This window comes from Betta splendens, chromosome 22 (assembly GCF_900634795.4).
Source record: "Betta splendens chromosome 22, fBetSpl5.4, whole genome shotgun sequence".
NCBI classification, from domain to species: domain Eukaryota; kingdom Metazoa; phylum Chordata; class Actinopteri; order Anabantiformes; family Osphronemidae; genus Betta; species Betta splendens.
In genome coordinates, this window is record NC_040900.2 from 3915979 (window position 1) to 3941511 (window position 25533).

A 25533-nucleotide genomic window follows, 5' to 3' on the forward strand; every position below is an offset into this window, starting at 1 on the left:
CGGTGCTGTCCAGCAGCGACCGCCCTGGAAGCTTTTCTCAGCACCACCGACCGATTGTAAACGACGTCAACGACACCCTTCGCCCTTTGTTGTTGCCCCGTGTCACCGCGCCGCAGGCGGCTAACGAGCGCTAATAGGGGTCAGAGGCCTCATGACAGCTACGCGGTAAAAGGAGGCGGGAGCCGCCAGTTCACGTCAGTCACGTGTTGATGTTCAGTGGCCCCCGGTCACAACCAGAACCCCGTGTGCAGGTATGAGCCGACCCACACGCCTGGTCTGAACCCGTGGCCTCCGGCAGGAACCGGCAGGGGTCCGGGAGCTCTGGGGTCCTCACAGCGGCCACGAGTGGAATCACAGCAGAGATCGTACATTGGAGTCGTAACCTCTCGGGTTTGATGGATCAGATGTCGGTGTCCGTCGTCCCTGTCAGACGAGTGGAGCCAAGTGCAGCGCTCTAGTTCCCTCTTCTGGTAAACATCCTCACCGTTGAAGCCCGATCGGCAGAAACCGGAGGAGCAGCGGCTTTAAGTCGCTTCTGTTCGGACGAGACCAGCGGTTCCCTGTCGCGGAGCCGCCGCTCGCTCTGTAAGTGCATGGGAGCGGAGGGACGGCGGAGCCGGAGCAGCCCGGCCCGATCGGCCCGATCGGAACCCTGTGTTCTGAGCGGAGCAGGTGCGGAGGCCTCGCTCCTGCTCCGCTCAGCGATGCCGCTTGCCGCCGTCTGCTCTTCCTTTGTTTCCCCGATGATAAACGTCTCTGCCCGTTACACCGTTGTCCCAACGCCCCCCCCCCATCATACTTCATTTGCTCCTGATAACACATCAGCTTCAGCTCCCATCCACAAAAACCGTCACCATGGCGCCCACAGATGGCAACTTCCTGTGGTCCTGCCCGGTGATTGGTGGAGAGACTTCCAAACAGAGAACAGCTGGTGAGGGATGATGTATCACTGAGCGTTTGCACTTTCATTTTCAGGGTTGTCTTGTTAATGCTCCCGACCCAGCATCTGGCAGGAAATAGGCACAAAGGCAGAGAGAGGGAGAGAACAACCTGTTCTTTGGCAGACCTCAACAAAAGGCTGTCACGTGTCTGATGAACAGACAGAGCAGCTGAGAATATGAAGAAGAGACGCCCGACGCCATTAAAACAAGGACTAGATGAGAGGGACGATAACGATGCCTTCAAAGGAGCAAAACGCAACAAAAGGTGATTCATGTGCTTTAGTAGAAATATGAAAACTACAAATAAAAGAAGTTGGGGTTATTGTTCTTCCTTTACATTGTGATTGTGGCTCAGTTCCTCCGTTAAAGTTGACACAATGCTGACATTCTACCTGGACAGTTCAGGTGAACGGCCTGATAACAGCGGAGCTCTACCCACGTTCTACACCAGAGGGCGCCGTTTCACCGTTCAAATGAAAGCGTCTGCTGTTATTATTGGACGAACAAAGAGAAAAGAATCACAAAAAACAACAACTTTTAATACCGGGTGTCACAGTGTTAGTGGAACTGATACTGAAATGCCAGACGTCACACAGGAATGATCCATTATACAATGTTCAGTTGTTTATGGCCCAAGTCTACGAATACTGATTTACAAATTGTTTTGCTTTTGTCTAAGACACAATCTCCTCTAACAACGGTTCTTGAGTTAAAATAATTGGTTCTAGTGAGGTGGGACGTCCAATCACACTCAGACTGATGAGGAACTTAATGAGAATAATAAATCAGAGCAGTTTGGTGAGTTTGAACAAGCTACCGCTCTAAAGATCTGTAGAGGCTACAATACACTTATAATTGTAATAAACATGTAGGTGTCACACAGAGATCATGCAGCTTCAGCTTATAAAGTATGAACCACACCAGAGATTTGTGGCAAAGCAAAAGTTGAGCTTAGGGAGAACGGACGTTTTAAAGGGGCTGAATGTGAAACGCCAGCCCTTCGCTCAGACTGTGCTGCTGTCTCATAACTCACATAAAGCTAGAAAACAGAAGATGGAACTATGCAACGAGTGAGATGTTTGCTGTTCGGCCCTTTTTTGTTTTTTTACGTTAGTTGCATAATTCAAATCTACCTGTTGAGTGGTGACTGCAAACAAAGCAAAACATGGAAGTGGTCATGATTTTGCTAATTTGTGCATGTTCAAGTTTTGGTTGATCTTTTGTGTTGTGTCCTGGAGACATTCGAGCCCTGAAGGATTTATTTGTGAAAGCCCATAAGAAGAGACAGTTACAACGATTCATATGTACGGATTTCTATTTTTGCTGCTGACCTCTATCGAACCGCAGGCACCGCATTACGCACGTCACAGATCATATCTACAGGTAAAACGATGAACCCCGTGCACAGAGCAGCGCTTACATACAGAAGCATAAAAATATCCTCCACCCTGTATAAACTGTTAATCCATTACAAATATTACATTAAAATGCACATACAGCAGACGGCTTCCTCTCCCGGTCCCTTCCAGGAAACCCGCTTGGCACGATTGTCATAAAAACAACAAAAGCTTTAAGAGTCTTAAGGAACCGAACAAAAGCAGAACATTGGTCGGGCAACGTCAAACCGGGTCTTTGTAGGTCACATCAAATCATCAGGCTTGTGAAGTAGACGAGGTGAGAGGGAGCAACACGGGTACAAAAAGGTTTAAATGTAATGCTGTCGCCAGCAAAAGATTCTTAGATCAATATGGAGAGTGTGTAGAGATAATTAGCTACTGTTGATCTTAGGTCGGCTACTGCTGTTCATGGTTGATCACCTTTCTTTGTAGCCCGAGCTTTTCACATGAGATGCTACAAGAACAGTGGTGAACGGCCCAGAACGGTACTCAATGGCTTATTGGAAACGTCGGAACAGCCACAAAACTGCAGTAAAGGTGTTAAATAAGCTATAAATTCATGAAAAAGGGAAATCTCTCCCACAGGCAGAACCTTTCCCCTTTTACTGATGGTTGAAATTGTTCTTCTGTGAACCAACAATGGCCTCGTTAGCTAAAACACTGACCCTTATGCAAAAAAAAAAAAAACGTGTAACGGACGGTTTCTGATCAAATGAAAGCCGTGATATGCAAAAGTGGTGACATTCTGCCGCACGTGACACAGCCTCTAGCAATACTAATGTACAAACTTGCATAGATAAAGTGATATAGTTCAGAGCAGCGCTGTAACGACGGAACCCCGGGGCTCCTGTACGGGCTCTTCTCGTGTCCCCGCGAGGGACGGCTGCTTGCTGTCGGTGTTCTAGCTACCAACAAGACGACACTCGCACCACTAACATATGCAAGTTTGCAATTCGGGCCGGCGGTCGTTCTCTGGGTCTCAAGGAGCGGGAGGTTTTGACGCGAGCCGAGCGGCCGTTGGACGCACGCGCCGGCGCTCCCGCTCCGAGAGGCTGAAGAATCGGGCCCTGGTTCACACAGAATGTAAGGTTAGACATGCTAGATGTGGTTTTTACAGTATGGCTATTAACAGTGTGGCTATGGACGACATCATAGAATCATAAAGGGCTTCACAGACTGGATGTAAAGCATTCAAATGCCTTTAAACATGCTCTCCCTGGGATTATTTAGACTCTGACCTTTTTAATGCAGGGGGATGGAACGCCTGGTTTTGGCTATTGTCAATTTAAGGCTATGTCTATTTGGCTAAACCACCATCTGGGTACTGAGAATTACAGGACTGACATCGCTTGTACTGACATATTAAAATTGTTCCGCAACACGTGGAAACGAACTGCTTGAATAATGCTGAACTTGAAGGGGAGCCCCACTCAGCCGGAAAATAGGGTCACACGGATCTATAGTCAAAAACAGAAACAATAAAAAAAGCATTTGATAAACTGGAAATTAAGTTGTAATCAGGGTTTAGGTTTAGATTTGAGTGGCAGTCCCCTTTAATGTTCACACGGCTCGAAACACTCGAAAGTACAACACAGACTAGTCTGAGCACAGTTCTATTAAAAGCAACACGTTATAAAACATTGACATCATCAAGAGGACGTGCTGTACATTTGAGCTGCGAGCGACCGGCGGCCGCTCGCCTCCGCCTCCGCCGCGAACGCGACGGAGCCCTCGAGTTCTGTGTGCAAAACGAGTGGACACCAAACATGCGTGGTGCAACTCTAATGCTACTGACCGAATCCATAGAGCTACATCAGGTGGTGGTGGAGGGAGGGGGGGGGGGCGTTTGCTGCATACCACAAACCCACAAAACAGGCTGAGAAAGTACAGGTTCCTCCTAAGGCGGCTCCTGCGTGATGTTGTCCACACGAGCAAAAAGCAGAATAGAGATTTTTCCTTCGCTTGCAGCACTTTAGCACATAAAGAGTCCCAGGCTTCATCCACTTCCTCAAACCGCCATCGTCCGACACACACGGACGGAGTTCTGTGCGTCGTCTGACCTCCTCTGACCCTTGACCCTCTCTCCAGGCCGAGCGCCCGTCTTCCACCGCGCCTCTCTCATGCAGAGGGACGACTCCCGAAGCAGCAGCGAGCTGGTGCGGACTCGGCCAAAAATAAAAAAATTAAAATAAAAAGAAAAGAGAAAACGAAGCACTCGAAGCAGGTGGGAGCGAAATAAACGTGGGGGCGATGGAGAAAGATCGGCCGTCCTCGGAGCGTCACTCCGTTCTTAGGTCGGCAGTGGGTCGTCGTCGCCTTTGCTGCACTTACATTTGCAGCAAAGGACGATGGGAGTGGCCAGGAGGAGGAAGGGGGAGGCGACCAGCAGGAGCAGGCCGAAGCCGGCAAAGATCCCGACCACCTGCGGGGAGGAAAGGGCAGCGAAGGGTTAAAAGTCGGTGCACAGTCAATAACCTGGCATCAAAACCCTCATCACAAAACACAACATCTTGAGGGTGCAAGTAAATCACATTTATCCCTGCGTGTTGTGGTTTTGACCTTCCAAGCAGCTGCAATACCACATGTTGGCCAGCAGAGGTCTCCGACGACACGCAGTTCACTAAGATCGCTTCAAAACGCTTCAGAGCGTTTAATTTCTAACTCTTCTGGTGATTCAAGACTCGAGGTCGTGGTCTGAAGTAGTCACGCTGCAGTAATACAGACGGCAACAACTAGAAAAAGCTGCACATGTGAATTTATAATTGCTATTGTATTATTTTAACTTGATCTATTTAATAAAGTGATTGACATCTGCATAGTTCAGACAAGTCAGGCTGCATTACAGCTGTAACAGACACCATTAGTAGAATAAGGATCTGAGTGCAGGTTAGGAACCTCACCACACGGGGGAGCCAGACTCCAGTGAATTCAACCCACCACAACAGTCACACGTAATAGTGAGAAAATATATAATAGGTAAAAAGATGCTTTTACTCGTCACTCTCTTACAAAACACTGCGTTATGTAACCATGGTTTTTGCAGATAGTAGGTTATACTGTTTATTGTGCCATTTTCCCATGTGGACAGATTCTGTGTGCTCCCATCTGCAGGACGTGACCTTCCTTCTGACTGATGTTCACGTCGTCAGATACAGGCAAATGCGGCACATTTTCTAGCCCCGGTCCACCTTCCGTCAGCGAGGGAGGAGGGGGGAGGAGGGGGGAGGGGGGGGGGGGGGGTAAGCAAGACGGAGACAAAGACGCAGAGGAGTGAGGCTATAGCTGGCTCACACCAGCTGAACTGTAATCATATGACTCAGTCTGCCCCACTGGGCAACAGATGCCAGCGTCTATGCAAACGCTGACAGAACAACAAGGACGACGAGGATGTTGGACCAAGAGCGGTGCCGGCGCTCCACAGACCGTGCATGGACCCAAAACGTTTGTCGGGTTCTGTGTGGAAAATTCCAAAGACGTAAGTGGACGCGGTTGGAAGTCTGTCATCTGCCCGCGGTAAATGGGCCTCGATTGTGCAAAGCGTTTTCAGGAGCTACTGGAGGTGAACAGCACGGGCTTCAGTCAGAACCAGCAGGACACTGACCAGCGGCACGTGGACCCCCCCCCCACCTCCCGCCCGCCCGCCCGCCCGCCCGCTCCGCTGTCAACGCAATAGCAGCTCAGCACGGGCGGCGAAAAGCCAGAAAGTGGGAAAAAAGCAGCAGCGGAGGAGCACATGTTCGGCCACATGCTGGGGAGGAAGGGGGGAGGAGGGGGGGCGTGGGGGGGGGAGAAAACAGGAAGACGGATTAATCACCTGTGTTCTGTGCCAGATAACGGACGCCCTGGAGTGGCCCAGTTTGTTCCGACAGGGTCCTTTGTCGTAGTGGATCAGGAGAAAGTCGTCCTGGACAGAACACACGGAGGAGGAGGTTACACAAAGGCTCAAACCTCCTGTTCGGGGCCAGGGAGCCGAGCGCATTGTGCCTGAGAGGGGCCACTCACGTCCAGGGACTCCAGGCAGTACCAGCAGAAGGCGTGCTTGCAGTTCTTGCACATCATCTGCGCGCAGCCCTCGTCCCGCTCGATGTAGACCTTGCATTTGGGGCAGCGCTTGATGGGCGCGTCGTCCTCCTCGTTCTTGTAGAAGGAGCTGCGGAGAGAAGCGCATCATTATTATTAGTCACGAAACGCTGGAACCACCAGCCGTTCGTCTGCCAGAAGGTGCGGCTGCTCTTTGTGGAGCAAGAAGCCCTGATCTAATCCTCCCTCCTGTGAAACCTGTGCCGACGGAGGGCAGCAGAATCACGGCTAGTTTCAACTCAGCTCAGTCTTTATTAGGGTTATGAGGTTATTATTTGACATAAACTGTAATATTTCGTAATGCTGAATGAGAAGCACCTGTTTTCCCCGGGGAGGAAGGAGGCGACGGGCAGGTTGCTCTCCTGGCACGCCTGCCCCGGGTGCCAGTTGGCCTTGCAGGCGGAGCAGAACTCCAGGGCGCAGGCGGCGCACTGGACCAACTGGGGCAGAGCCGGCGAGTCGGCGTCCTTCAGCTGGCACACGGCCTGGCAGGCGGAGGACGGGCACCAGGTCCGGCACGGGTCCAGCAGCACCTCTGACGGCACAAAGGGAGACGGGGCTCTTTTCACGGACACACGGACACAGACACATTCTCTACAACGCTCATGGCTTCTTCGGAACCGTTTGGACCGGCCGTCCTGCCCTCGGCCTCCCATCCTCCCCCTTCCTTCCTCCTGCCTCTCTGCCAAGAACCTGAAGCGCACATTCCACATGCACTCTGGGCTCCGGCTTAAAAATATGGGCCGGATACAACGGTTCTGCTCGACTGGACCGGCCCATTAGTGAGACGGCCGAGTGGGCCCGTCCCGGCATCGTCAGCGTCTCCCTGTCGTACAGGTTGGACTGAGACCCCCCCAGTGAGTCTGTTTTCCCTCGCTGCAGCAGAGTCAGTTCTCTTGGTAGCGACTAAACAATAATATTACTCAGTGACGCAGAGCAGCCGTTGTTTCCAGCACTTACACAGGCCCCAAATATTACCCTGTTAACCTACACAGACTCTGCAGTAATGAGGCCACAACTGCCTCGGTCGGTTTATGGGAGCAGAGCTGAACCACTCCCATTAAAACCCCCTGAAACCGAGTCTGGGAGCCGGGTTTCATTCTGATCAGAACCCCGTCCGATGACCCGGCGCCACCGTCCCTCCAGCCTGTCGGATCATCAACGGCGCTTAATTAGAAACAGAGAACCTCCTGCGTCAGATCTCCGCGGGGGGTAAATGACAGATTCCACAGCGAGCGACGCGTCACGGTGAAACGCCGCCTCCCTGGAGGACGGGAGCGTCCGCGCGCGTCTGCGAGCGGCCGCCGCCCACGGGCGGCTTCGCCGTTGACTCACCCCGCTCGAACTGCAGCTTCTTGTATCTCTGCATCATCTCCGTGGCCACCATGCACTCGATCTGCGGGGAGGAGAGACGTGGGAGGCGATGAGCGTATTTATAGACGCTCGGCGAGCGCGTGCGGCCAAGATGCAGCCGCGGCCGGGTCCGAACCCCTCAAGCGCCTGCCGGGTCAGTACCTCGTTCTCCTGCAGGTGCCCCCTCTTGGGACAGGCGGAGTCGGGGCAGCTAATCGCAGTTTCAAGGCCTTCTTTAATCAGGAGTTCCACATACTGCTTCAGGCACTGGGGGCAGAAACAGACCGGTGTCAGACACAGCTTTGACCCGGTTCAGTATCCTGTCAGACACAAACAAAACAGACCAGGAACCGAAACCGAGAGGCTGAACAAACATCTGGGTGAGATAAAAAAAAGAAGCAGGGAGGAAATAAAGAGCAGGTGCTGAATGTGCAACTTCACATCTGAAGAAGCTGAAAGGGGAACTCGTCTTTGTACCAATAGTGGTTTATTGCTTAAGTCATTAATTAGCATTTACTAAAATGAACGGTGGCGTTTTTGAGCTTTTAGCTTTGTCTTTGCTTAAAAATGAATATTCAATGAACATCCATTCTCTGTTTGCACTGTTGATGACCTCTACATGAACTCTCGTGTTCATTACTTCTGCCATTCATTGTTCTTAGGAGGCACTTTCTATTCCTGCCATTGTTTCCAGGTCTCTGGACCAGATGTTTCAGGCCTGACAGTCAGAGCATCTTACTGTTCGTCTTGAAGTCAGACTGGAAGTAGAGATCATTCGCACAGCTTTCATCAGATTAAACCTGCTGTAATGGCTCAATGAAGCGATGGTTCCGCTCACCAGTGTACAGAAGACACATTGGCACTGTGTGATGGTGGTCATCTGCTCCAGGGGGAACTCTCCAAGGCACAGTTTGCAGGAGACCAGCGGGTCCACAGCCAGCTCCCACGTGGGCCGGTACCGGGCCATGGTCATCTTCACCGCCACAGAGCTGCAGAGGACAGAGGCCCAGAACATTAACACGCACGGGACGCGACCAACCCAGAGTCCGTTTCATTTGGGGCGATGCACTGGGAGTTCACACACAAACAAACACAAACACGCAGCGGCTGCTCTGTGCAGACACCAGCTCATTTTATTTCAAGCTTTTCTGACGTGGATGAAAAGCAAAAGGCAACTCCAACTGAAACTCCTATGCACCATCTGATGGTTGAAACTCACACACACACACACACACACACACACACACACACACACACACACACACACACACACACACACACACACACACACACACACACAGAATAAATATTTTTCCCCTTCGCTGCACGTCATCGCCTCTGCCTTGCGCGAGCCGGAGCCGGTTATTTTGGGCCGTCTCGTCTCTCTCTCTCTCTCTCGCTCGCCCGCTCGCTCCTTCCTCCTGTAGCTGAGAGCAAAGAGCACCCACTCGGCTGTTTACAGGAAGTAGTCCTGCGCGCACAGCGTCAACACTGTCAAGCTCTCCGCGCGCTGCTTAGCAACCGGCTGGAGGAGAACTCGTATGGGGGGGGGGGGTCCTTTTACTGGCCACAGCGCGTGAGGGTGGGTGTGGGGGGGGGTCTTGGATGTGCAGCTGCCCGTTTACAGGAGAAGAAGAGGACGGCGAGTGGGAGGAAGGAGGATGAGGAGGTCACGTGTACGAGAGGAAGAGGAGGGAGACGAGACAAAGCGTCCGTTCTTCTTCCACCTCATTAGCTTGCAAGTTAGTGGAACCCCAGCTGATACAAGCAGACAGCGCTGCAGCAGTTTATAATGATACGTATAACAATAATAATACGCATTAATAGGGGTGTTCTTCTTTTTCTGCACCTACTTAATGCACAGGGAGGGATGCTCAATAGTGAAGGGACAGGAGGAGGAGGAATCCCTGGGTGCATCCTGGGAGGAGGTCTATTATTGGAAAGCCACTCGTCTTCATTGGGAACCTGTGGTTCTGCACTGGAGGTGACAGGACACTGCAGCTGACCCGATCAGAGCGAACATGGACAGAAGAAACAGAACGCGAAGGTTCCGCCGAATCAAGAGCAATTAAAGACAAGGTCTTATGCAGCTCATTAATAACTTTAAATATATAAAAGGTGCTTCACACGTTCAGCCATTGTTTTATCAAAAGGTAATGTAGAGTGAGAAATGTCGGAACCAGGCACCCGTCCATCACTGTCCACAGAGACTAGGTGGGTGATGCTGACTCTATTCCAGAGCAGGTTTCAGCTTCAAATACACTATATAGAGGTACAGTATATGAGGTGTTTGTCTCCACAAATACATATTTAACACAATGATGTTGACAAAGCAGGTGAGGTTGTTCATCTGGTCTAGTTTATTATTTTGGACCTGCTCATGCTGCATTGTGTTGTATATGTGTATTTATGTTCTGCCTGTAGCAGCTGAGGAAGAAGCCCAGACCAAACTGCATGAAGAATGATTCCTCCTAGCAGAAAAACAATCTGTTTCGAAGAGTGAAGGCAGAGGCTGTGAGATATTTGGATTCCGTTCTACGTCTTCAAACAGCCAGTTTAACTTATTGAGTCTGCAGTTGCACCATGAGTTAGAGCGGTGGTGGTGGTGGTGGGGGGGCTTTAGGCTCGGACATATTTTTAGGGCCACTTTAGGGAGCATATTCGGCTCCACGCTGGAAATAGTAAAAACAATATAAGTAATAACAGAACGTATCATTTGTAAACACTTAAAGTCCTGATGCAGGATTCAATATTCTGCTGGTTTTGTCGATACGACTTGAAAATATTCCCTGAATACTGATCAGCTGATTTCAGTCCGATAACGTCGGACCTACAGAAACATCACACGCACCTACAGCGAAGAGGACGAGACGAACCCTTCACAGGAACACGGCTCCACGCTAACGACTTAAGTGTGACTCATCGTCTCCGAACAGCTGAGGACCTGAGTGACAGCGATCGCAGCAGCAGCAGCAGCAGGAGACTTATTCACACGAGCTCTGACGCTCGGATCCGTCCGTCCCCTCCCTCGCTTTACGGCCTCTATGCAAATGAGGACGGTCCATCAGCACCGGGTGCTCAGAAACAGTCAAACATTGCATCCGAGCAGCGGCCGCCACGTATCAGTCGTCGGCCTGAAGGGACTCGACATCAAGGCACAAACCCACAAACATTAACAGGCCGTTACATAACAGGGTGAAAACGGTCACAGAGGAGAAGCGCTCTCGTGTTATTACTTAATAAAGCTGTTTGTTCTACGGGTTCTATGAACTAGTGAAGGGGGTTTCTATTTAAATGTGTAGAGAAAAACATGAACCGCAGCCTCCTGAGCACCTGAGTGCATTCAGGCGCTGATGGGAGGCTTCATGCTGCATACGGATGCCAGGTCCTCCCGCTCCCCGTCTTCCACCTGGGCCCACGGCGCCGTTTCCAATTATAAAACGTCACACTGAATCATAGCGCAACAATGGAGATGTGCTTCACAAAAAATAAAAAATAAAATAGAGCTGATAAGTGTTCTGGGAGCAGGAGCCGCCCGCGCAACGCGACAGTCGTCACGCGTTGGCAGCGGTCGTTTACTGGACCTGGAACCCGGCAGTGATCCAGCGGCTGAGCGGAGAAATGAAGACAAAAACACAGAAACGGGACCACCCCCCCCCAACGCTAGCGTTCTGGACTGTGTGTGACCATGTTACTTCAGCCTGATGTCACACCAGCTCAGTGGCTGAATGTGAAAGGTGAAAAGCCTTCGTGGAGAGACAGTGGTCGGGTACAGTTGCTGTCCGTCCTTGACACGAGGGGGGGGGGGGGGGGGGGGGGTAGTTAAGAGTGGTGATAGGCTCCGTGGGTTTTTCCATGCCCTGAGGAGTTACGCAATCACCCAGACGCATTTTGGCATCGTGAGCAGCGTTGTAAAGCCCAGTGTGTGTGTGTGTGTGTGTGTGTGAGTGTGTGGTAGCAAGTCGAAGTGTGTTTTGCAGTTTGGGCTAGAGCGACAGCAGTCACGGAGAGACAGAATTCTCATATTTCTGACAGCTCGACTTAAAAACTGAGACATCGAGACCAAAAAAAGAAAGAGAAAGAGGCAAGAATCTGCAGCTCGGACGGTTTAAAGTTGCTGCCGTTTGCAACAGTCAAAGGGACGCGTCATGTGATGAAGGGGCATTAATGGCATCCAGCTGTAGGAAACAACATGACACAAGCAAAGCAGAGCAGCAGAGGCGCGTGAAAGGAAGGAGGAGGAGGAGACGAGGAAGGAAACACCCGTGTTCAAAGCAGAGATGGTAAAAAACAGACAGAAGGCAACAAATTATGAACAATTGCAATTAAATAATAAATAGAGGCGCTTTTCCACAGCCGTCTGCTAATTGGACCATCAGAGAACGGAGCTGAGGATTTGGCAGCGCTTAATTACTGAGTGTAAATATTCATGAGACGCATTTGTTCCCTTTAAGTAAAAAAAAAAGTCTTCTCTGCGGAAAACGCTGGTCCGACCGGACCCCGGAGCCGAGCGGCTCTAATCGAGCCTCCGCCGTCTTCCTTTCGAGAGCATGGTCTCGTTTCCACAGTCGCGATGACGCCGCTTTGGCGCCTGGCAGATAAAAAAAGACCCTCATTCCTTAATGCAACAACACCAGACTCGTGGTTCTGTAGGAGGAAACAGGAAAAACACGGAGCGGCCTCGTTGGAGTCGAGCCTCACGGGTTCCACAGGTACCGATAAGGAAGGTCCACGCGCCGACGGTTCCTCCAAAGACCTCGGGCCACGCCAGCGTCGGTGAAGCTCTCTCAGACTCAAGACTCAGGCCTCTAATGTAGAAAGATTCAATCCCGACTGTGCTGATATAGTTCTTATGGAATATTAATTGCGGGTTCTTATCAGACATAGTCCAGATTTCTCTCTGTAGTTGCATCCAAAGATGAATTCAAGAAGAATCAGCACCTGCCGTTTCAAACCCCGCTCAGCGTTGCTGGTTGGTGCTTTTGGCATAATTGTGATTATTTTATGGTGGCTTTGCTGCCAGATTGTGGTTCACTTATTTATTTATTTTTTCCATTTGTCTTTGAAGTAACACTCAATGGGATTTCAGTCCAAGACCACATGCGAGAACAGTGCCGCACTCATACTTGGATGTGACTAATCGCGGCTGAATAGATTCACTGTGCTGACGTACACGCACATTTCTTTTCTCCAAGCGACTCCAGAAAACAAGAACTCGAACGACAGCGCGGACTGACGGCAACCGGCCCGATGGCAACCTGATTAGTCTGGAAGGAACCCGATTGTCTCTGCAGCCTCGCAGGAATGCGTCAACTTGAAGGAACGCGCCTCGATAGACCAGAACCCCGTGACTCGGGTTGATTCTGTGGCACAAACACTGGACCCACTGAGCCCGAGCGGCGCCGCTAACGCTAACGGCAAAACAGGTAGAAAGGGAGCGCTGCCGTCGAGGGTCTGGATAATGGAGAGGAGGGTCACTCCCACAGAGAGGGGCTCGGAGGAAGCACAAGTCACAAGCACATTCCGATAATTGTTGGGACGATGCGGGAGAAACAAGAGGGCGAGTGTCGAGCGCATGGCACGACGTCTTCCATGAGAATGAGAGGTGCCCACTGTTCATCTCCACCCAGCAGAACTAATGGAGGGCAGCTTACTGCAGGAGGCCCATTCACAGGAAGTGAGTGGCTCCAGTTAGCTTAGCGTTTAGCAAACGCTCGGCGGCTACGCCGCCAAGGAATGGGGCCTCCCGGATCACGCGGTGCCGCCCGTCCACGCTTGCCTCGCCGCCGCCGGCGCCCAGACCCCCTGCTGACTCATCCGCTTCCACCGCGCTTAACTTCCAACGTTTCCCCACGAATGGCTGTCGGCAGCGTGCGAGTCCGGGCGCGTTGCGCTCCGACTGCTTCCGACGTGTGGGAGGCGACGGAGACAGACGTAGTGGGAGCACGCAGGCTTCCCAGCCGCGAGTGAGTGAGTGAGTGAGTGAGTGAGTGAGTGAGTGAGTGAGTGAGTGAGTGGGAGCCCTTTAATGAGCACGAAGCACGATTTGTTGTTGGCCTGTGGTCTGTTGGTGCCAAGGCTGTGGGAGGAAACACAACAACAACAACAACAACAACAACAACAACAACATGTGGGACAGACCCCGAAAACTTTCAACTCTACAACAACTGACTCATTTCTGTCCTCAGAAGATGCAGATGTTACAGATGTGGAAACAACTCCACATACAATAATGACGCCGCGTCATCGGTATTTGGAGTTGCCAGGTTCTGCCACAGGCGCTGAACCTGGGAGAAGCACTGACAGCTGCGTTAACAACATCCCTCATTAGCAGCCAGTGTGTTTTTACGGAGGCCAAAGTCTCGTTTCCGCGAATGCAGGTTTTTTTCCGCTCCTGTATAAACTCCTACATGTATTTGGAGTTCTGATTTCGCTCGCTTGTGTCTGACTTTCAGCCTCGGGGCCTCGCTGCTGCCGACACACTCCTAAAATGCCAAATCTTGTTAAAGTAATTATTGCATAACGGCGCCCCACCTGTCTGAGCAAATGGAGGATAGTGCTTTCATAACAGTCGTTACCACCATCATCATCATCATCATCATCATCCTGACTTAACATGAGCTACATTAGAGAGCAGCCCGCTCTCCCCTCTACTCCGCAGTGTTGTGTACACAATGACCCACGCACTCCCTCGTGTTCTTGCGTAATATTTGGCACCCGGCGGCTCCAAGCGGACCGACGCCCCCCCGAAGTCGGATCGCACCGAAACGACTTCTCCTCCAGACGTACGAAAGGAGCAACTGGCCAGAACCACACGGTCGGGCCATTGTGCGCCCGTTCACAGCCTGGCGACAAACTGCACGGGCCCATTCACTCCAACACGGTCTGACACAGTGAGGAGGCGACAGTAATTGAGCTTTAATCACGGTTAAAGTCTATTTAACACGAATTGGTGTCACATTTCTAGATCGGCTCGGCGTCAGGTCGACTAATCTGCTTAACATTAGGTTCAGCTCTCTGATCTAGACCTGCACTAGAAAAGCAAATGTTTCTGGCATGACATCATCGCCCACTGTATGATTTCTATTTAATCGGGTTCTTTTTGTTGTGTGTGTGGAGGGGGGGGGGGGTGAAAGCTTAAAGGTTTGACTCAATGCTGAGTCAATGTAAAGCAAATCCTGTAAACACGGGCTTTACAGCAAAATGGCTGCCACCAAAGTGCCTCCTCATCACCGCCGCAATCACAGATTCAGCAGAGATCCTCCTCAGAACGCAGCACTGGTTTCTCCCTTCGCCAGTACAGAACGTGGCAGTGCCAAGGTCAGACGGGCTGGGAAACGCTCGAATCAACCCATGGGCGACTGGGCTGCATGAACAGATCCAAAGCAAACCAGAGCTGCTTCTGTAGGACTGTGATGTGTACATTTACATGTGTTTTTGATCTCTCTCTCTCTCTCTCTCTCTCTCTCTCTCTCTCTCTCTCTCTCTCTCTCTCTCTCTCTCTCGGACCCAGCATTCAGGCAAACGTGACCTCATTCCTTTCCCATCTCACAGCAAGCAGCCTCATGCATTGTCCAGTGGGAACCGGGCTCATACACACCCACTGTACACACTGGGTCCCCAGAGACGCTCTCTGGCACCGAGGGACTTGCGAAACAAACGTTCCCCACGTGCGAGCGTCGCCGTGCACGCGTGTGCCGACCTGCATCATGACGGGAAACGTGCAACTGGAGAGAAAAGCAGCTATGAACACGCACCTCATGTGAAAGTGTCTCTGCAAGTTGACACCAAGATCAGGTGACGCTCAAAGGCACAGTTACACACATATTGACATTATGTCTTTATGGAAATAGCCCATATTTGGAGAACGGTATGAGTTCACAGGCAGGACAGCGGCCACTGCTCCTCCTTCACCTCAGAGCCTCGTCCAGAGCGCAGAGCCTGGTTCCACAGCTATGTCTATTAATCCGCCTGCGCCCTGAGGGGGACCGGCTGCTTAAAATGGAAATAGCCGGCACCGAGTGACCTTTCAGAGCTCGGTGGAAACATCCACCCTGAGCCCGTCTGAGATGCAGCGCTCCGCGTGCGGAACAAATGTGATCCGAGGCCGTGGGGGGGACGATCCCGGGTAAAGTGTCAGCAACAATAGAGATGCGGGTCGCACGCGCATCCATGAGCCTCACGGTGTCACAGGCTGAGATCAGAATCAAGACCGTCAGTGGAGCGCAAAATAAATAAAAAAAACACACAAGGAAATGGGAGAAAATATGCGGCAAGCAGTTTGCACGTGAGGCTGTCAGGTCTTCAGCCCCGCAGCTCCCGCTGCGCCACGCACAGCACAGCACAAGCGCAAATCCTTACCTCGCTTTCTGAGACAACGCCGTCGTGATGGTGTCGCCTCGGGAAAAGGTTGAACAGATGATCTCCCGAATTGGATTAGAGTCGACGCGGGCAGCCGCTCAGGTGGAGGCGGAGGCGGAGACGAGGGCGGGGGAGGACGTGTCTGACGGGGCGATGCCGATGCCCGTGCCCATTGCGTGTCCCTCCGGCGTCGAACCGAACCGCTACCGTCGCCTCGAGCGGCCGCGATCAGGCCCCGGTGACGCGCAGACGCCGACGAACCCTCGGCGAGAACGCGGAAAACGCCGCGGATGAACAAACAAGCCGCGGGGAGGGAGGGGAGGGGAGGGGAGGGGAGGGGGGGCGCGAGCCGCAGCTGACCCGCTCCTGCGTGTTTTGGCTTCACAGTGGGCTTGTTTGTAGCGGAACAGCGGGCGACGCCAGATTACCGGGGAGCGCGCAACGTCCAGCCGCCAGCCCCGTCACGCAAAAGCCCACGCAACGCACGCGGCCCCGTCGGAAGGGAGACCGGGGGCGGTGTGTTCACCTCTCCGCAGGCCCCGCCGTCGTGCTCCGTGGGAAAGCAGCCGCCTCGCGCTGGAGCGACGCCATTTGTCCGTGAGAGGCTTCCCGTCGGACGTCTCCGCGCCGCCGCTTAGAGGAGAGCTCGGCTCCAGCCTCCCGTTCGCGTTCAACAGCGCCCCCTGTCGGCGGAGCGCCGCCGTCGCCTCCCGGTGGACGAGAAGTGCTGGTGAAGCACGCACCGCCACCTGGTGGTGGAAGAGAAGCCACGCAGCCAGTGTCGTCACCTAGTTTCACATTACTTACGTTCAGGGAGGTGAAATGAAACTTATCTTAAATGCCACGAAAAACCACAAATGAAAAGGTGTGGCACCAGTCTGGTCGGTCACTTCTTAAAAATACTATTTTTTAATTACTAATACGAATACTATTAATACTATGATTATAAAATATTGATCTATTTCCCTCATTGTCTCAAGCTGAAGCTGCCACACAATAGAACCTGATGTCGTGGTCACACTCCAAATGAAATAGCAAAACTTAGTTTCATAAATAATTAATATCTTTATTAGAATATTAATTTTACAATGCAGGGTAAAATAGGAATATAATAAATGAAAAGAAAAGTGCAAAAAAAAAACACGTCAGAGTCAATACTTTACACAAAACCCAACACTGTGCGAATACTTCACAGAGCTAAATAAAATCCTTCGGTTTGGTGACGTCACCACTCCAGCTTCATGTCAGCTTTGCTCCACACGTATTTCCCTCCTCTCATCAGGAACATCTTCTCATCAAAGCCACTGAAGCAAATCGCCTGCTTCACACCCACATCAAGGATGGACTTGGACGGGTCCTTCCTTCCACGCCGACAGTCCAGGAAACGCATCTGAAGAAAGTGATTCAGCTCCATTCAAGTAAACGACTTAATCACCTGGGTCTCTGACGCTTGTACTATACTTACGTATTCATCCAGGATTAGATAGGAGTTCCTCATCTTCTCATTGGACTCGGGAACGAGGCAGGAGACGTTCCTGTGTCGGTCCAAAAAGCCCTGAAAGCGCTCCTCGCTGATGACGAACCTCTCGGCCTCCCGCAGCGCCGCCTCCCCCGCGTTCTCCCCGTCGATCAGCAGGCACTGGAACACCTGCAAGCGGGAAGCGCGGGTGGCACAGGTGACGATGCGGACGACGCGGCGGCGTCAGCATCACAGGTCCACACCCACGCTCACCTTCCAGCGCACCGGGTTCAGCTCGGTGACGTGCGCCGTCATGTCCTCGTCGACGTTGAAGGTGTTGACGACCGAGTTGAGCTTGAACGCCACCTTATACTGCTGGCACCAGCCGCGGATCTTGTACAGGTTTTCTATGTGGCTCTTCCGGCCCTGAGCTCTGCCGATCAGCTGATTGGTCGCCTCGTCGAAGCTGTCGCAGGAGACGGCCAGGATGTCCAGGTAGTCGCCTGAGCCCCAGGAAATACGCGTTAGCGCGTGCTAATGAGCGCCTGCGTCTGGCTCAGCCCACCCGGGCTCTCACCGTATTTGTGGAACCAGCTTTCCTTGATCATGCTCCCGTTGCTCACGATGCTGACGCTGGGCAGCTGCAGGTCCCGTTTGCAGTACTGGACCATTTTCCCCAGGAAGTCGCCCTTTTCGTGCAGGAAAGGTTCCCCTCCGGAGAAGTTGATCTTCTCCATGCCTGACGATCAAAACCGGGTTCTTGTCACATGAGTTTTTTTTATATGTATTTAAGTGTATGAGCTGAAGAACTTACCCGAGTCCTTCAGAAGTTTGAGCCCTCGCTTTGCCTCCTCCAGAGGCAGGACGAAGGATGTTTTCGCAGTGTGGAAACAAAACCCACATTTATAATTACACTTTCGCGTAAAATGGTAGTTGACGCTGGTTGGAGTCGTTGCGCCTTGACGCAGCCGTTCTTCAGGGCTTCCTTCCACGCGCGCCTCGCTGCCGCCTCTGGTCCAGCGGTAAACCTGGAGGAAAAGGCAGAGCACGCGCTGCAGGACGCCGAGGCACCGCCGCAGCAGCAGCTTGGGAGACGCGGCGACGGTGGGTAAAAACATCCTCCAAACGCGACGGTCGCAGCGCGGATGCGGCGGCGCGTCTTAAATAGGGAGCCGCGGCGCAGCGAATCAGCTGAGCGCGCGCAGGTTTCTGTTTACAAACATCGAAAACGAAAGTCGGCACGCGGGTGACTCAGCGCTGACAGACACGCGTAATTACCTAATCGCGGCGCGCCCGGCAGCTTATCTTTTCCGCAATAAGGGGACCGGGCAAGGTTTCGTTTCTCCCGCCTCCTCGGAGCCGTCGCTTTCGTTTTCCACGAAGTGTCCACGAACACCAGGTCAGAAACCGAGCGCTGCGTCCGCACGGAACCATGGCACGGCGCGCCGCGTCTCTGCTGTCCCACTGGTCCTCGCGTGTTTTTTCCGTGGAGCTCGACGGAGCGCCCACTTATTTCGCGGTGCGGGAGAAGCGGCGTGGGGAGGACGCGCCGCGCGTGTTCGACGCGGTCCGGAGAGGCGACAGGTGTTTCTCCGTGCTCGTGTGGAGCAGCGACCGGGTCAGAAGCGCCAGGTTTCACGCGCAGCTGAAGGACCGGCTGCTGGGACGCCTCCCCGCGGGGTGCCGCCTGTCTCCCATGTCGTCCTTCCTCCCGAACGTCAGGGACTCTCTCATCAAAGGCTACTTTTTAAAGGCCGATTCTCCCAGTTCATCGCCGACGGAGCGACTTCTGCGTGATTTTAGCCAGCGTGACCCGCTGCTCGTGTGCTCGTACCTGAACCCTGACAACGACCAGGTGTGGACTCAGCAGCTGTGGCCAGATGCGGACAGAGACGGGACGCCGCGGGTGCTCTACGTGGTGCCCTCAGAGGCGCCGCAGGAGCATCCATCCACGCTCAACCTCATCAACTCTGACGTTTTCTACAGTTTTGAAGAGGCCCAAGCGGTTCTTAAACAGGTACTTATTGCTTCAACTTCATGATGAGAAAAACCGGGGTAACAGCGCCCCCGTGTGTCACACGGTGGTATAGCAGCGTACTCCAAGTGTCCCAAAGCCCTTGATTACGTTCATCCATCCCGGTGCCAGCTGGCCCACAGCAGCGCGTGCTCACGTGCACCGCAGTCTGGCGACCCCCCCCTCTCACAGCTCAAACCTGATTTTGTGTGTTCTGCAGTGCGGTGACATCATCCCAGAGGCGGCGTCTGTGCTGGAGCTGCTGCCCAGCAGAGCGGAGGCCAGGAGTGAGCCAGACTTCCCTGTTATTGTCGTAGAGGGCCTGGATGCCACAGGTTAACGCCGTTAGCCCGTAAATGAACGTGTGATGGCTTGTGATGTGTGCATGTCCGTCTGAAGCGCTGGCTGGCGGTGCTCCGCTAAAGTCATTATCCACGAGTGAGCTCCGCCTAATGGAGAATCGCGTCTCGTGACCCCAGACATGTTACATCACTGTGGGGTTGGGTTATTTATTAGCTGGCTCTGCAGCAGGTAGGCTTTTTGAGAGCATCCTTTAAAGATCCCCCCCCCTCCTCTCATCACAGGTAAGACCACGCTTACCCAGGCTCTCCGGGACGCCCTGGGAGCCGCTCTGCTGCCGTCCCCTCCCCGCTGCCTGTCCCCCTGGAGGGCGCGCTTTGATCAGGAGCCGCCCCTCATCCGCAGGGCCTTCTACGCTCTGGGGAACTACATCACGGCAGAGAACATGAGGCAGGAGGCCACGAAGGCACCCGTCATCGTTGACAGGTAAAGACAGCGGCGTCGTTGCGGGAAAGAAGCTTTTCTGGTTCGCGACCTTTTATGCCTTTGTGGGGATTCGTGGAAGAACCGCAGCAGCTTCTGAAGGGATCCAGAGCCCATCACGCAGCCGTCACTCACCCCCCCCCGTCCTCCGCCCCCAGGTACTGGCACAGCACGGCCGCGTACGCCATCGGCACGGCGCTGAGCGGGCCGCCCAGCAGCCTTCCGGCCGAGGGCTCGGAGGTGTACCGCTGGCCCGGCGACCTGCTGCAGCCGAGCCTGGTGGTGGTACTCACGCTGGACGGCGAGGAGAGGAAGAGGAGGCTGCGGAACAGAGCTCAGGGAGAGACCGAAGAGGAGCAGCAGCTCGACCACAACCACCTTTTTAGACTCAGGTGAATGTTATGCGTAACCCGCCGCTTTATCTAAGTCTAATTAGTGGAACATTAATGATTCGTTAAAGCAGTCTGAGCCTGATGATACGTCCAGCCCAGTCTGTTGCGACACAGTCAAGTCAATGGCTGCTTTCATTCATCCTGACTTGATGTAATGACATTCCCACATGTGAACGTGAGAGATTCTGCAGACACTGTTAGTCACTGAGAACCATTGTTCATGTGTGTCTGTGAACCATCTGTGTTGTTTCTCGTGTTTCTCAGACGCTTGCTTTTCATCCGCGTCTCCTAAATATTAGCAGCCAGTGCTCAATTTAACATAAAGAGTCATTTGCTGTGTTAATATATATGTTTGTGCGTGTGTGTGTAGGGTTGAGGAGGCTTACCACCGGATCAGAGGTCCAGCTTGCGTCACAGTGGATGCCGGTCCTTCTGCCGACCAAGTGCTTCAACAAGTGCTGCTTTTAATTAGGGACAAATGCCAGCTGTAAACATTACTCCATCGCCCCCCTGCTCGCAGCGCTGCAGTACCTGCGGCCGCCACTGGGTGTCAGTAAGGTGTCGTGGATGTGATGGAAGTGTGGAGCAGAGATTTTATGCGGTGTGAGTAAAGGGTGCGTGGCTGGGTGCCAGAAACACATGCTACAGTCGGAAATAAATATTCAAGCAGGCGCACATACATTCATGCACGCATTAAAATTGTCAAGTGGAAGTTTGCATTAAACTGCGGTTGTGACCTCTCAGAAATCAGTGCAGCTGTCAGACATACAGGAGAGCAGCTCTTATTAACAACGACTTGTGTTTGGACTGACAATGAGGACGTGGATGGGAGCATTCGCAGAACAGCCGCTCAGATCTATAAAAGCCGTAGCATGGCTTCAACCGTCATCTCACTCCAGGAACCAGGTTAATGAAACACAACGATGCTTGTGGCCTCCTCTTCGTGTATATGAACCTGCCAGCATGTGTCTGTGGGTGTGTGCTCCAGCTCGTTTCCATAACTGTACCAGTTTGCCTGTGAACACACTGTTTGCTTTTTGCAGCTCCTTCCAAAGGGCACTTCCTCAAAGTTCAAATGTGAGAACCTGACATGACTTATGCTACTTGCATTAATAACCTGTTTGTATAAGGTTCTGTACAAGCTGTTCTCTTGTTCACACATAACTAAACTCATTATAGCATTATGTGGAATATGACCTCCTTTGTATCAGTAAAGGGAAAGCGCCCCACCCCCTCCCCCCACTGTACTTGTGTAAATACAAGCATGTATTTACTAAAAGCATATACAGTAACTCATTTATATAGGAAGGCCGTGTCTATTTGGCCTATATGATGCTAAGATTAATTGGGGGTTTTAGTAATTATGAGCTTGGCAAAGTTGCGAGCTGGAGAAGACAGAGTGACCCATCTCTTTTACTGCGATGCATCAGCAGTGCGCCAACCACTGCAGACCCTATTCATATGGCAATTAATGGAGCGCTGTATATCAATGTCATTCCAGTACTCCCCCACATAAGTGCATGGATCACTCCTACTACCAATTACAGCAATGCAATGTTTTACTGAGTGAGGATGTGCTATGGATGCAAGTTTCACCATCACATGTACTGTAATCACATCAACCAAAGCAAGATGTCATTATATTTATGGAGTATGGATTCCTACATGAGGTAAGTATCCCAGGACAGTTTACAGTTTTCATAAGTCCTCAGCTGGCGATGCTATGGATTAACTATGACACGAAATGAATGAACGCAGGCCTGATTGCCATTAACACCTTAGCCTCTGTCTCAAGAGAGTCGGCAATTTATGAAGTAGGAGAGCAAAGCAATTAGGAATACATCACCATACTCCATACATCACAGTGGAATACGAAGCAGCCGCGGCGTCGGCCATATTTCCATGTCAGATGTGGTTATGTTTTGCTATTCTTGGCCACAATAAGTGAGAAGTGATTTCATGTCATTAGTGGCCTTCAACACGCCCATAACATTACATTAATGGTGTGTAATCATAGCACATTACACACAAAGTGAAATAATTCTCTTTCACGTGTGTTAATAGCACTTTTCCTTTTTTTTGAGACTTTTGGGATTTTTTCAGCTGTTTTTGTCCGACAGCCAGAATACACAAAGAGGTCTTAACAACAACAACGCCCGCGTTTGCACACCGAACGGCTGTGCTTCAAAGCTGAACTGCGCTTTGAGGAAAACTATAACAGCTAATGGAGCCTGCACAGAGTCTGGGACCTCATGAGTGAAGTTCCAAGTGAAGATAAAAGTCAGAGTTTAGGGATGAAGCTACTGTAAACTAGCTTAGATCTGCAGGAGGAGCGCAACCAGACACAAATACAATGTAAACTTACAGTATACACACACACACACACACACACACACACACACACACACACACACACACACACACACACACACACACACACACACACACACACACACACACACACACACACCTCGCCCTGTATGGGGCCACTTTGCACTACACTCCTCAACTTCAATATTTCATCTGCACAACAGAGAAGGAGCAGCGGAGAGGAGGAAAGCCCTCCATGAAATAATTAAAGATCCAGCGGGGATGCAGCAGCACAGCAGCCGCCATCCCATCCTAAGTAATAGATCAAATGAAAGCTGTCCCTCAGATCATTAATAATGAGTGTGGTATGGAGACGGAGGGCGTTGGGGTGGGAGGGGAGTTGCGGGGTACGGGGCTGGTACAGGTTGGGGGAGGGAGAGCGGGCCTCTAGGAAGCACAAGGTGTTGTTATGAGTGTGTGCAGGGTGTGGGTGGGGGCGAGGCCTTTGAATAGTAGTCTGGGGTCCCTGGCACAGACCCCAGTGGGCCTCACTTGGCAGAGACATGAAGCGGTACGGCAAGAGGAGTCATGCATATGATGGCTTCGCTGGCAGCGCCTCTATACATCCGCTGTCAAATAAAGATTTAAACCGTGAGCGGGCAGGTTAGCGGGGGCTAATAATGCCTCCGTTAATCAGCAGGGTCTCTGAGAAGTGGCTGGTGACGGCGGTGGGTTTAGGGCTGCGCAGACAGGCGGGCGGGGGCTGTCTGGAGGAGGAGGAGGAGGAGGAGGATGACGGTGGGGCGACGGGGAGAGAGGGGAGACGCTGCTCATGTCATCCTCTGTCCCCCAAGATTCCTCCAGCTGGCAGGTGCATCGCACCTCCCAAACACCCTCACACCCAACACGGAGTCAGGTTAAAGCAGAGGTACAGTTTATGTGAAAGATTAAAAACTGAGCCCCGAGTTTAAAGAGTGAAACAAGATTAAAGGGGAAATAATCTGATTAGATCGCCGCCATAATTATAATAGCGGCCGTCTCTTGCCCCATTTGACCCGCACCTCCTGCTAATGTTTTCAATGTCCACAGTAATCCCTGCTCCAGCATGCGGCCACCCCCTCACACGCTGCCGCAGAGTGCACACACTCCCAGTAGCACTTTCCTCTGATCACAGCGGGGGGTGGCAGACGCCCCAGCGCCGCTCTGCGTGACTGACGGCTGGTGGGAGGTGGAGAACAGGAAGGGCGCAGCGGCTGAACTGATCAGCGGTGAAATGCTTCTCAAAAATCACAAGGCAGAGCTCGAACCGCCGCGGAGAGGGAGGCGGCGCGCGACAGCGATCGAGGGGAATTTAGCTGGTGGGGAGGAAGGGGAAGTTTTGAAATATCCCATCCGAGAAGCGGATGTATAATTCAACAGCTCTTCATCATCATGCTCACTCGTTGTCATGGTGTCAGAGACGGCGTCTGTCTGGAAGGGTGCAGGTATTAGGCGCAGCGGGGCTGTGTATTCAGGATGCCATTATATATTCAGGCTGTGCCTATTTCCTGATGTTTTCAGGGGAGAGGTGCTGCATCGTGTGTGATGATTGCATGAGACCTCGCCGGCTTCGCCCCGGCGGCTGGTGGGGAGGCTTCACCAGGAACACTTAAATATTTAAACACCGCTGTGAGATCTCATTAAAAACAGTACATCAGCCCCCATAAGACCCTCTCACCCCCCCCCAAAAAAAAAACTGTTACAATTCATCGGAGTGTGACAAAACAGTTATTGTCTATTTACAGTGGAGGACTCCCGATAAATCATCATATTGTTGTCAAACGCAGCAGCTGGCAGCGCGCTGACAAGAGGCAAGTCATCATATCAGGAAAGAAATGATTGAGATTCCGTTGTGTTTTGACAGCTGCAGACAAGCAGGGATGTGTCACAAACAAAATAACATGACAACTAGACCAGACTAATATTTCCATAGTTCGCATGAGAAAACGAGGCGGAGAACAAACTTCGGCTCTCTGGAGTCATCTCGCCTTCGCAGGAAACCTGCGCAATTAATTCATCGCTATTGTTCGGGGCGTCCCTATTTTTAGCCCGGCTGCCCTCTCAAATAAATTGATTTCCTGTGGCGAACTTGGTGTGTGTGTGTGTGTGTTTTCTTTCTCCCCCTCCAAAAACACAAACACCGTCCTTCTTTCCCCTGAGGAATAAATCAAAGGCAACTGCCAAGTTGTGTGCAGCTGTGTGCGCGCGTCTCTTTTTATACTTGAAAACGGTTTATTTTTGTTTCACTTCCATTACTGCTTAGACATGTCTCCTACAGGCATTAGCATACAGCCAAGGAGCAACTTGCTTGACAGGCAACTGGCTGACTGACTCTCTCTCTCTCTCTCACCACCGCTCCCTGCTGCAGCCTCTCAGGAGACTCCTACGTCTGTTTTTATTTTTT

At 52.0% G+C, this 25533-nt stretch overlaps 3 protein-coding genes across 4 annotated transcripts; 1 reads left to right on the forward strand and 2 right to left on the reverse strand.

The window, feature by feature from the left end:
• Positions 1-1459: 1459 nt before the first annotated feature.
• rnf144aa (ring finger protein 144aa) lies at positions 1460-16790 on the reverse strand. 2 transcript variants are annotated; one of them, XM_041069096.2, is made up of 8 exons: positions 16659-16790; positions 8610-8760; positions 7934-8038; positions 7754-7814; positions 6737-6953; positions 6341-6488; positions 6153-6242; positions 1460-4760 (listed from the first exon to the last, which is right to left on the reverse strand). In XM_041069096.2, the coding sequence occupies exons 1-8, from the start codon at positions 16721-16723 to the stop codon at positions 4629-4631; spliced, it is 969 nt and encodes a 322-aa protein (XP_040925030.1). In that variant the 5' UTR covers positions 16724-16790; the 3' UTR covers positions 1460-4628. The 2 variants fall into 2 exon arrangements, with proteins under 2 accessions (XP_040925030.1, XP_028994164.1); XM_029138331.3 differs by having other exon boundaries at positions 16133-16788.
• Positions 16791-17173: 383 nt separating this feature from the next.
• rsad2 (radical S-adenosyl methionine domain containing 2) lies at positions 17174-18709 on the reverse strand. Its single transcript, XM_029138330.3, has 5 exons — positions 18406-18709; positions 18169-18330; positions 17865-18094; positions 17598-17780; positions 17174-17522 (listed from the first exon to the last, which is right to left on the reverse strand). Exons 1-5 carry the CDS (start codon positions 18707-18709, stop codon positions 17358-17360), a joined length of 1044 nt encoding a protein of 347 aa, XP_028994163.1. The 3' UTR covers positions 17174-17357.
• A 314-nt stretch (positions 18710-19023) lies between these two features.
• On the forward strand, positions 19024-21964 carry cmpk2 (cytidine monophosphate (UMP-CMP) kinase 2, mitochondrial). The gene is made up of 5 exons (XM_029138329.3): positions 19024-19608; positions 19826-19940; positions 20190-20391; positions 20547-20780; positions 21151-21964. The coding sequence occupies exons 1-5, from the start codon at positions 19024-19026 to the stop codon at positions 21269-21271; spliced, it is 1257 nt and encodes a 418-aa protein (XP_028994162.1). The 3' UTR covers positions 21272-21964.
• Positions 21965-25533: the final 3569 nt, after the last annotated feature.

Bases quoted from the DNA above. Each gene is read 5' to 3' on its own strand.
- rnf144aa (XM_041069096.2), bottom strand. From the start codon at position 16,723: ATGGCGTCGCTCCAGCGCGAGGCGGCTGCTTTCCCACGGAGCACGACG. The intron at 8,039-8,609 runs GTGAGCGGAACC...TTCTGCCCCCAG, and splicing joins AATGTGTCTTCTGTACACTG to TGCCTGAAGCAGTATGTGGA. The intron at 6,243-6,340 runs GTGAGTGGCCCC...TGTTCTGTCCAG, and splicing joins ACTGCCTGGAGTCCCTGGAC to GACGACTTTCTCCTGATCCA.
- rsad2 (XM_029138330.3), bottom strand. From the start codon at position 18,709: ATGTTTTTACCCACCGTCGCCGCGTCTCCCAAGCTGCTGCTGCGGCGG. The intron at 18,095-18,168 runs GTGAGAGCCCGG...CCTGGGGCTCAG, and splicing joins AAGCTGGTTCCACAAATACG to GCGACTACCTGGACATCCTG. The intron at 17,781-17,864 runs GTGAGCGTGGGT...TCCCGCTTGCAG, and splicing joins TGAACCCGGTGCGCTGGAAG to GTGTTCCAGTGCCTGCTGAT.
- cmpk2 (XM_029138329.3), top strand. From the start codon at position 19,024: ATGGCACGGCGCGCCGCGTCTCTGCTGTCCCACTGGTCCTCGCGTGTT. The intron at 19,609-19,825 runs GTACTTATTGCT...TGTGTTCTGCAG, and splicing joins CCCAAGCGGTTCTTAAACAG to TGCGGTGACATCATCCCAGA. The intron at 19,941-20,189 runs GTTAACGCCGTT...CTCTCATCACAG, and splicing joins AGAGGGCCTGGATGCCACAG to GTAAGACCACGCTTACCCAG.